This window comes from Gavialis gangeticus, unplaced genomic scaffold, assembly GCF_001723915.1.
Source record: "Gavialis gangeticus isolate Ggan-Ray unplaced genomic scaffold, GavGan_comp1, whole genome shotgun sequence".
In the NCBI taxonomy this organism is placed as follows: Eukaryota; Metazoa; Chordata; order Crocodylia; family Gavialidae; genus Gavialis; species Gavialis gangeticus.
The window spans coordinates 13,263,284-13,274,601 of record NW_017729004.1 but is presented as its reverse complement, the minus strand read 5'-3'; the positions used below and the strand labels follow the sequence as shown (position 1 = coordinate 13,274,601).

General features: G+C 39.3%; 1 protein-coding gene across 1 annotated transcript in view; it reads left to right on the top strand.

The window, feature by feature from the left end:
* The window catches only part of EXOG (exo/endonuclease G), a 25,337-nt gene that overhangs the window by 930 nt on the left and 13,089 nt on the right, over positions 1-11,318 (top strand). The window contains exons 3-5 of the mRNA XM_019508101.1: positions 2,126-2,265; positions 3,879-3,955; positions 6,645-6,759. Coding sequence (XP_019363646.1) covers positions 2,126-2,265; positions 3,879-3,955; positions 6,645-6,759 — 332 coding nt within the window. The remainder of the gene's footprint in view (positions 1-2,125; positions 2,266-3,878; positions 3,956-6,644; positions 6,760-11,318) is intronic.

Below are 11,318 nucleotides of genomic sequence, written 5' to 3'. Positions count from 1 at the left end.
GGGGAAGGGTTAAAAAAAAAAAAAAAAAAGCGTCCAAGGAAATGAAGGCCTGGATCCTTCCCTCGCTTAACTTCACTCAAGGGAAACGCTCGAGTGCTTCATAGGGCAGATACGGAAGTTGCTGTTGCTCCGTTGGGCAATTGACGCCGGCTGCGGTGCTGCCTTGCCCTGAAAAACAGGAATGTGCAACGTGTCTGATCAGGGGAAGGTGGAGCTCAAACGGTGATTGTTGTAGCAGGTTTAGCGATTTAACATTGCTTCGTTCTGCTCTCTTATCATGCGTGTGAATGTCACACTCCAGCTGCCTGTGTTAAAAAAGTAAGCAACTTGACTTCACTACCTTCACTGAATGAAATTCAGGCCATATACAGCCACCACAAATTAATTTTGTTGAATTTACACCAATCTCTAGCGTGCGAATGAATAATTTCATAATTGTAAATGTTTTCTGTAGGCAGTATCCCTAAATATACGAAGACTGCGATTTAAGATCTTACTTTACAAAACTAAAGGTAAATCCTGTACATGGTTATAACCAACATGAGTATTCCCATTGCCTTCAAGCCTAAATGAAAGCAGTCACTTAGGGTTGCCTCTAGCTAGCCAGCGCCTTATAATTTTGTCTAAATGATCAGAACAAAACTAACTGGGCTTTTGAAATTAAACATCCGTATACTTGTAGGTATGCTTTATGGGATAGGTATTTTGATCAGGACATGATCCAAACTGCATACTTCTGGATGTTAAAACTGAAAAGACCATTTAGTTTTCTTATATCTGGAAATATTATGCTGTAGACACATTCATTTTTAATTGTTTGAAAACTTGTCCAAGGGTTTCCAAAGAACAATGGAAAGAAGCTAATCTAAATATGAAAATAAAAATATATACAACTGAAATGACAGCACAATTTATTGTTATTACCAGAGCATAGAGGATACAAGAATGTATATTCCGTTCTTCAAGCTTAACAAACAAATGACACTTCTGTCTTATAAGTATTGAGGTTTAGGGTGATAAAGTTCTAGTGATTAATGCTGATAGATACAGGAAATGGTCCTTTGTCTGTCTTCTGTAGTCAATATAGAATGTCAAGTTTAAAATGTTTTTAATATGCTGCTGTTTGCTTTGGCCAAAATTCAACAAAGCACTTCAGTTAATGTTGAAATGGAACTTAAATACCTGGTGACATGCTTTGCTGGATCAGGATGAATTTAAGTACTTTGTTCTGATTTTTTTAGCTTGCTACTCTTATAGTAGCTACCTCCCTAAAAGATGAGAAAATGCCTGTTTAACACTACAACTAACAATTCAGTAGAAATCCTCCTGTTTCTTGGACAAACCCTTCAAAAGGTTTCATTTTAAGTTAATCTGTTTGTTTTTTTCCTCATGTAGTAAAATACCTGAAATATTCAGTGGCATAGTTTGCAAGTATTAAGTCATGCTTGGGACTGTCCCCTGGACATGGTAACATTTTAACTTTAAAACAATTGATATGCTTTAGTCTCTTTCTTAACAAGAGTAGTTTGGCTTGTATTGGCATTTACTGGAGAAGTGACAGATGCACTAACGTAATGTCTGAATATCTGAACCTTGAAAATTTGGAATTGACTTCATTGTTCTGAAATTTTGCTCTAGGTGAATTTTAAAAGTTACAGCCTCGTTGCTCTGTTCATCCAGGACAAATTGCATCCACTCACAGTATTTCTTTTACTAACTATAAACTTGTTTAAGTACTGTCATCACATTTCTTATGTAGACTTGGAAAAGCTAGAATCCAGGATATGGAAATGGGTCTTCAGCTGGTGTAGATCTTTGTGGCTTTGTTCACATAGTACATCTTTGGTGATTTACACCAGCTGAGGAAAAATGGGTGTCACATTTGTCTATCTTTCCTCTAAGCTTAGCAGTTTTTGTTAAAACAATATATCTTTAGAATTTCTGCTGTGCAGTAGAAATAAGTTCAGGGCTGGAGCACAGCTTTAAGTGCAACTGTTATTTTTTATAGAGAGTGAAAAGTCTTCAGACTAGATTCATACATGAAATCCTGAAACATGAGCATCTTGGGGATACCTGGTGGGGACCAGCTCTTTTTGTCTGATAATGCTGATATGTTGTTCCTTAGGTTCTGCAGACCGAAAGCACTGTAAATTCAAACCGGATCCTAATATCCCTCTAATGTTTAGTGCTGTCAATGAAGACTACTTTGGGAGCGGATGGTCACGAGGGCACATGGCACCAGCAGGAGATAACAAGTTTTCAACAGTAGGAATTTTTCTTAATTTGTGTCTGTCAATAAAAGGGGGGAAGAAGGTGGTCTTCAGATTCATGACAATGTTTTCTTCTTTAAGAAGAGGGAGTTATGGTCTCCCTGCTTTAGCTTGGGACTTGAATTAGAGAGTTAGAGTTCTAAGGCCCTGGGACTCCGCTTCCTTGTCTGTAAAATTAGAACTGGTAACACTTACCAGTCAAACTTCAGAGCTGTTTTGCAGAGCTCAGTTTATAAGTGAGCAAGGGCAAGTAGCACACTATCTTACTTTCAACAGGTATTGAGACATTTAACTCTTGATTTAGATAAAGCAAATGGGCTACAAAGGGCAGGAGGATCGATTGGCAGGGGTATTGATTAGATTGCTTAAGATCTGTTTCCCTTTTGATCGTTAATATTAAATGAATGAATGACTGCCTTGCCCCTTTGCTGTAGTTCTTTCAAAGTCCATGAAGTGTCTTTACTTACTTTATATAGAAATTTGTGAGGTGTCCCAAAATGTTGGGCATGTGAACCAGCAGTGTCAAACTCATCTGGCCCGTCTGCCTGATCCAGCACAGGCAGCACCCACCCGGGTTGGTCTGTTATTAAATTGTTATTTAAGTAGTAGCCTGAATCTGTATTTTTGTCCTGAAATGTAGCATGCTCTGGAGTAGTGTAGAGATGGAACTGTGTAACATGGGGAATTAATGCACTAGTCATTTTACTTCTAGTAGAAGAATCCCTTATAGATAATTGTCCGTGTTTTTCTGGTTGTTTCAACATGTGTAATAGCCTGTAAAATGAGGTCCAGAACTGAAAGTAGGTTAGATACTATATCTGGAGTAGGTCACGGTTTGTACGACTAGTGCCAGTAGCAGGCATTGTCTTAAACATTTCAACCAATCCTTTACATTCTATAAACACGGGGAAATCTTAGAGAGCATTTACAATTTTTAAGGGTCAGGCTAAGTACTTTAGATGTTTCCTTTCAGTTTTTCATATGTACTTGAAGTTATCTAGGGTTAGAAGGAAGCCAAGAATCCATCATGGCTGTAACTACCTGGGCTGCAACCACAGAAGGGGTTATATTCCTGTTTATCTGTGACTTTTTAAGCAGCTGTATACATATTTGCAGAACAGAGGTCTTGGTAACCGCTCCACCATCTCTATCCTATATATTTTTAAAATGATAAAGTGTTACATTTTTATTCTAACCTCTTCTGGTATGGGAGAGCAAGAACATGGTGTAAACTCTGCAGCCAGTGTAGGAAGTAAAATGCCTAGGAAAAATTTCCTTCTCTTTCAGAAAAAACTGTTCACCTATTCCTAACCTAATTACAAATGTAATACTCTGTTAGCACGTTCATTCTGTGCCACCATCTGGCACGAAATGTTTCTGTAGAACTGTGGATAGACGCAAGCTGCAAAGTTTATATACAAATTTTATACCGCTACTTGCTCCTAAAATATTTGGAAATGTGTTTTAGGTGGCTGGCTTGACTTGCTGTTTATATAATTCCATTAGCCAAGTTTGGATCTAGATATAGGTACTGACTCATAACCTTCTTAAACATTTGGAAGAATTTAACATTTTAATAACAAGGTATCACTTTTTCTCTTTATAAAGCAAGCTATGGCTGAAACATTTTATCTCTCCAACATTGTGCCTCAGAATTACGAGAATAATGCTGGATTTTGGAACAGGTAAGAGATCACTTTTGAATGAACTAAGAATGAAAGGTTAATCAAGGGGGTAACACAAATAACTATATTTATATATCTCTTTTCATCCCAGAAGATCCCTTTTGGTGTGAAAAGGTATTTTACAGGATATATACAGGAATCACTGCAGCTTGCTCTTAGATGAAGAGCAGTTATTCCATAACCATGACAAAATGAATATGTAGCCATTTCAATTCTTTATCCAGCAGAAATGATGGGGCAAATTTAGGTTGGGTAAACAGCATTACTTACCCTCATTGAGCTTAGCCAGGCCCTCCAGGTTAATCACTCTGTTCTTAAGAAAAGACCCATGGCAGCTTTCCAAGTTGTTCAGATCTTGGTTTAATTTCTCACACTAAAGATAGTTCCAGGAGCAGCATGCCAGTGACAGTTTTTGGGCACTGGGTCATATTTGACTTCAAGGACATAGTGCAGCCTTGTGAATCACCAACACTTGAGGGCTTGGATGCAATCTGGCAGTTCTTGCATCCATGTAGCGCTCATCACTTGTGAAAGCTGCCAGGATAACAGCTTTGAGGTGAAGTGTCTGGAAGATCTGTCTTAACCCTCTGCATATTGTTTCTTTTCTCTCTTTCTTCTGGGATGGAAAAATAATTAACTAAAACCAACTCTGATTGTGTGCTTATTAGGTTAGAAGGAACACGGGTTGGATTTTACAAGGCTCACTCGAGGGAAGGAGAGCTACATTATACACAATATTGCACTAAAAATGTAGCATAAAAAGGCATCATCATTCATCCACAGACTGCTCTCTACTTTTACAGGAATACATATAAAAGAATATGAGGCATCGAGTAAGGTTGTACTATTTTATAGATAAATAATGTGCTATAACATTTTAAAGAGATTTTTCTATTGTTTTAATGCCTCAGGCATTTGAGCATAACATTTTCTTGATGCAAAGGCTTAGGCATATGCTGTTTTAGAGCTGGGACACCCTTTTACTTTTCTCAGAGTAGTCTAATCAGGAAGACATGGAAGAGCTTGACTTCCTTACCTGGCACCTAGAATCTCAAGGACTGAAGCAGCTGAATAGCATTTAAAAAAAAAATGTTGCCACTTTTCCTTAGTACCATGCCCCTGCACTTCAGAGGAGTAAAACTAGTGCCACGGTGGCCCAACCTCGCTTGTGAGGCATGTGGCTCACCAGCACGGTACTTGCAGCTCTCCCAAAATTGGCCGAAGCCCTACCTGCTTCTCCCCGCGTCGGCTTTAAGGAACGGTGCAGCCGGGCACCTTCCGGCACTGTGGCTTTCCCTGCAAGGAGCGCACCCTGAGCCCGCCCTCCTCTCTTGCCGAATGCCAGCTCTGGCACCAGGCTGCTGGGGTGGGGGCTGCAGCTGCACTGCTTACCCTGGGATATGCTCCCTGTGGGGAAGCCAAAGTGAGGGGGGTGGGGGGGGATGGTCACCTCCACTCAGCGCCCCCACCTCCCCACTTCTCTGGCTCTTGTCTTGAACTTTGGTGGAGGATCAGATGTGGCTCCCAGGGTGAGTAACTGGCCACCCATAAACTAGCGTATTGTGTTTCATTCAGTGCCTGTTGTCATTCAGCTTTTTTTGATGATATAACTTAAGGGTGTAAAATACTTGCATCTCTTGCTTTCATTTCACTTATGTTGTCTTCTACTCCTCCCCTTCTTCATCATCCATTCTTTACTCTGCTATTTCTTCTGGTGTCTTTTTAGTGACTGTTTCTTCATTCTATTTCCCCTTATCTTTAGATCTTATTTGCCGCCTTCCGTTTTTTCTTTCTCTTTTTTTTCTGTTCCCCAAAATCTCTGAATACTTTACATCTCTTTTCTAATCTAGCCCATCAATCCTTGACTGTTTTAAGGATGGACCAAAGTGTGACTTTTTCAAATCTAATATGACAGCATCTTTAGTGTAGAGGTCCCTACACTATTTGACTTCAGCAGCTGTTGGGACCAATATGGTTAACATGAAGTATGGCTAAAGTTAGTTCCATTTTAGGCAAAGCACACATGATTATCAGATTGTTTACTGGACAGATTCATTTAATGTTTTTTTTTTTAAATCCAAAATAGCATATTTCATTTGTACCTTTCTGATGTCAGTGCTTCTGGTAATCAGTTGTCCTCATGTAGTTTAACATTAAAGGGCAATAAACAGGCTGTAGACTGGGAACAGCATCCTCTAATTTATCATTTAAGATATCCAAAAAGCCAACGGACTCTTGGGAGGTAAAGTTTGACAGCATCTTGCAGGTCCCCGATTCCCTTAAAATATAGAGGAGCAAATGGAAAGGAATACAATAGAACCTTTGGAAATGAAAAAGGTGTGCCCAGGCCTTCAGAAAATGTCTTTATTTTAGTCACTTTCAAAAACTAATTCCTTTCTGAATAAAGGAAAAGCAGAAATTTGAGCTCTGAGAGAACGTGATAAGATAACAGGGCTAAATTATCAAGTATGCAAGGAGAATACCGGACCCGCTGTCAGTAAAGTCATTAATTGGGAACAAGGTGGCAGAGGGACTGGATATTGGGCATATATTTACTCTTTTTTTTTTTTTTTGATGCATAGCTTATGAACACACTATTGAAAATATACTGCAGAAACTAGGAACAGTTTTAGACATGTCTTATTTAACTTCTTATTTTGAAGTTTGTTCTCCTGGAATATCTTTGCAGAATGGAAATGTATTGTCGGGAATTGACAAAGAGATTTGAGGATGTTTGGATAGTTTCAGGACCTTTGACCTTGCCTCAAACAGATGATGATGGAAAGAAGAGAGTTACCTATCAGGTAAGTACCTGTGTTTTTATGCACTAAATTCAATAGTTCTGTAAACAGTACCTTTAAATAGAACATAAGCAAGCTGTATGCTCCTAGTTTGCCAGTACAAAAGAGTTAAAGTTTATTTGATCAAAGTGCTGGAATAGAGGGTACTATATTAGTGCTGGCTACACTCTATGGTGTTCTGTTATTAAATCATTCATTCTGTTCATGTAATGTGAGCATTTAAATGCCTCTTTATAAGCCTGTAATAAAACAGTACTTAGCACTTGTATAACAGCTAAGTAGAGAGTTAGCAGAGTTTGGTGTACATATATCTCTTCGATCAGTCATGTGTGCGTTCTTTAATATTTACATATTTCAGAACCATTGTGATGCAAACATGGTGTGGCATTTTCAAAGCCATATAGGGGATTTAGGTGACTAGTTTCTATTCATTTTAATGTCAGCTGCTTTTCTAAAATCCCTCTTGCAACATACTGAAGCCAATTGAAAGACTCCAGTTGACTTTGGCAGGCTTTGAATGAAGCCAGTGTAATCCTTTCTTAACACAGCATCTTTTGTCCTTCTGCCTCTTATTTTTTTCCCAAAAAGCTTGATGCTAAGGATCTTCCCTGAAATTTGAGAATTAGTTGTGTATGATCTCCATGTTACAAATGGAGAAAGACCTTCAGGTTGAGTGTTAGGCTTCACTTTGCTTTACCACCTGCTCGCATGCTCAGAGTACAGTACATTGTGTAAGTATTTGCAGGATTCGATCCCTGATTGTTACTTCCATAGAGTAGTGGCTGTCTTTTACTGAATGTGATGGACAGGGATCCTGTTTTTCTCTGTTTTTAAAAAATCCCCAATTTTCAGCTTAAAAAAAGTAACCTCAAATCCACATTTTTCCATGATTAAAATGAAACACCACTATATAGCTATCTATATATTAGTGGCCGTTCATTTAAGTCATGGGAAAATGTGGATTTGGGGTTACTTTTTTAACCAAAAATTGGGGATTTTTTTTTAAATTGGAGAAAACCAGGATTCCTGGTGATGGAGCTTTATTGCTGCACGGGACTTCTGGGTATTGACACAATACAAACAATAAATAAAACTTATATAGCTTTCATTATCATAGAATAATAGAGAAATAAAGTTGGAAGAGACCTCCAGAGATCTTCTAGTTCAACCCCCTGCCTGAGGTAGGATCATCCATATCCAAACCATCCTATTAAAATCCATACTCTAAACTCTTCCTAAAACTACTGTCAATCCTAACAGAAGACACAACACCCTAACCTGCCACAGGTAAAGCAGGGGAACTACAACACCAGTGTCCTGCTTCTATAAAAGGCTGCTAATATGCTCAAGAGTTCCCTGTCCTACAGGGCTCTCCCTGGGCTCTTCTCTCAGTGACAGAGCACCGCAGGCTCTGTGTCACAGGTATGTCATCCTTGAAAAAAATTACCTTGAAGTATTAAAAAATTTAAAAATCAACAGGGATCCAGGTCATATTGGAGAGGCTTTTTCAGTGAGCAGAAGAATTGTTCAAGTCTATCAGTTGTTTCCACTATCCAGCAGTGCTGGCCCATGGGTTAGATCCAGCCTGCATAGCCATGTCATCGGGCCCATGGGGTTCCCCACAGGTCTAGAAAATTGGTGGCAAGGGAGTGATGGCAATTAACATTGCCCCTGCTCCCTTGCTGTCATATTTCCAAGCCCTGTGCACTAGGATCCGGCCCACGGACTGACCTGGCATTGCTCATCTGACCTGCGGAACCAAAAGATTGGGCACCACTGCACTATGCCATTATTTTCCAGTTTGTGTCTTTGGCAGGATAGAGCCCTTTTCCTCCCAGTTCATGGAGGAGGAAGACTGTATGTAAGAAATAACACCCTCTAACTCTTGATCATCAGTTTTAACATGTTAGTGTCAATAGTCTGTGGATAAAAATAAGTCGACTTTGTACTTTATTCCAAGTAACTTGAACCTGACATACTGTGATTGAATAATAGGGTGGCACAGTGTGTCTGTGCCTTGTTAATTACTGTATCATTTTGTTCTAGTTTGTTGCCAACATAGCAGCATCCTTGAGTTTGATGACAGCTCTGATCTTTCATGAATGTCATATCAGTTTTAATCCTAATATAAACTATGAAGTGAAGTTCAGGATTGCAAAGGTCTGGGATAGGAAGTAACAAAATGATGGTTTCCATATTTGCATCTTACCATTGGGTCATATTTATGAACTCTTTCTTATTAATTATCTATTCCAGAATAAGATATAGGGAATATTTTCTTTGCAGCTAAACATACAAATATGAATTTAGGAACTACTACTGCCAGCTACTGGTGGAAAATGTCAAACTGAAAATGTATCTTTTTTGCACATCAGCTAGTTATTTAGGTCACATTTTTTAAAGAGTAAATATATATTGCAAATAACTGAAATTTTCCCTGATCTGTCATTTTGAAAATTACATCTTTGTGGAAGATTGTCTTCTATTCCCACTAGGAATTTGTCTCTTGTGGAGAGCATCTTGGGGATGCAGGTGTTTTTTGGCTTGTTTGTTTTTTTTGATAGACCAATAAGTACTGATTTGTATTTCCAAGGCAGGGGTCATTATTTGCCAAAACATCTCTCGGGGGAGGGCAGGGTCATTAAAGATGAATATTTGGGATGTAATCCTGTCCTTGTGTGCCAGGATTTCAGCCATAAAATTTAGGATCCTAGGAATCTGCTGCTGAGTAAAACTCAAGAGTACCTTTTCAGCAATCTTCTGGTGCTGACATAAACTGGATTCAGACTTCTGATCTAGAAATGAGAGATTGCATAGTCTACAGCCAGCTCCTAATCTCATTGTTCAGCCTGAGGAAGATGTCAAGGAAAGTGTCACTCTGAAGTTGCTGTTTAAGAGATGTACAATAGCATAACTGCTGTAACAACATTTAAAATGCATACTTAGGATGTGCCAATGGGAATACCATAGCCAAGCTGCTCTTCCAGTTTTAGAGAAGAATAAAGATGCCAAGTATGAAACAAACAAAAAACCCTACTAAAGTACTAAAATGAATGTCTGAATTAGCCTGTTACATAGGCCTCTCTCCAGTCTTTGTTTCCTTATTTTTGCCTATTCAAGTGGTGAAATACAGATCCGTGGGTGTGCAGGTGGGTGTTTTTCTCATTGCGAATGTCCCAAAACGTTATTTTTAGATCACTGTAGAGTTAAAACAGAGCATTGGTCATGGCATTGTTCCCAGTTCCTGCTTGGACTCTGGTACCATTTGCTGCTTAGTTCCAGAAAGGGAATTAACCTTAAACTACTTGTATGCCAATGGTGCTCTGTCTATTGGCTGAAGCTGCCATATCCCAAGAGACATTCTGTCAGTTCATCTGTCTCCAGTGGAGGTTTTTATTGCAAAGGATAGATTGATGACCATGCTTGGTATTTGAGAGATACATTTGCAGAATATATACACATAATATAAAAATGTAAAATAGAATGCCAACAGGAAGGATCTGTTCTGTGTCATTGGAGAGGCAGATGCAGGTTATTCATCTTTGTCCAGAGCAAATCAAAATGACGTTGTCATGTTTTATACATTGCCATTTTCCAGTGAATGTCGGTTTAGTGGTTTTTCCCTTGTCAGCAGATTTTTGGTTTTAAAAATGAATTTTTCAGTAATTTTGTTGTATTGAGCTCAGCTCTCCACCCTTTACTTCCACTGAAATCCTACTGAATAGTAATTGGATATTACTCAGCATCAGTTGTCAAAGAATATACCATTTAGATTGGGTTTATATTTTGGACCAGACATCTTGCTTGAAGCTTTTTTTTTAAATTGATATTTCTAATTATTACTGGAAAGGTTTGTTTCCTGTTTCATTTGTTTAAAGGTGCTGAATTAATGGAATTAATAGATGTTTTCTAACACGAGACATAAATTCTGTGAGATGGCCTATTTAGTTGTCATATACATTTTCAAGGAAAAAGGCTACAATAAAGAAGGAAACAGAGTTTGCTGGTTTTGCTATTCGTGTAACACCCAAATGTGCCCAGTGTGCACAAATAGGGAACAGACTGTTTCTAGCCCACAGGGCTGTCCAGCTGGTGGTCCGTGGACCCTATGGCCACCTGCCCCACTGCCATATGGTAGGGAGGAGAGGGAAATCCACACACTGCTTCCACAGACCACAATATTGGGGGGGAGGGGGAACATCTTGCCGGTGGAGGGTGGGGGGCTGTCCCCACAGCCTGCTGCCCACATGGTGTGAGGCTCAAGTCCCACATGCTGGCACTGTGTGCAGCCCCCAGCTACACTGAAGTTGGACAACCCTGATCTAAGGGAGCAGTCCTCAGCTGATGTAAATTGGCGTTATGATTTATGGGCAATAGCTGAAGCAGAAAGGAAGGCAGAGGTTACCTGACTTGTCATGTAGTTGCTTTCCTTTAGCAGTATCCGTATCTGGAAGACTTTCCAATTTTATAATATACTATTAAAATACAGACTCCTGTGAGTTACAGGAGGAGTGGGAACAACCATCACACTTGGGTTGCGGAGCACTGAATGAGGCTGGTAC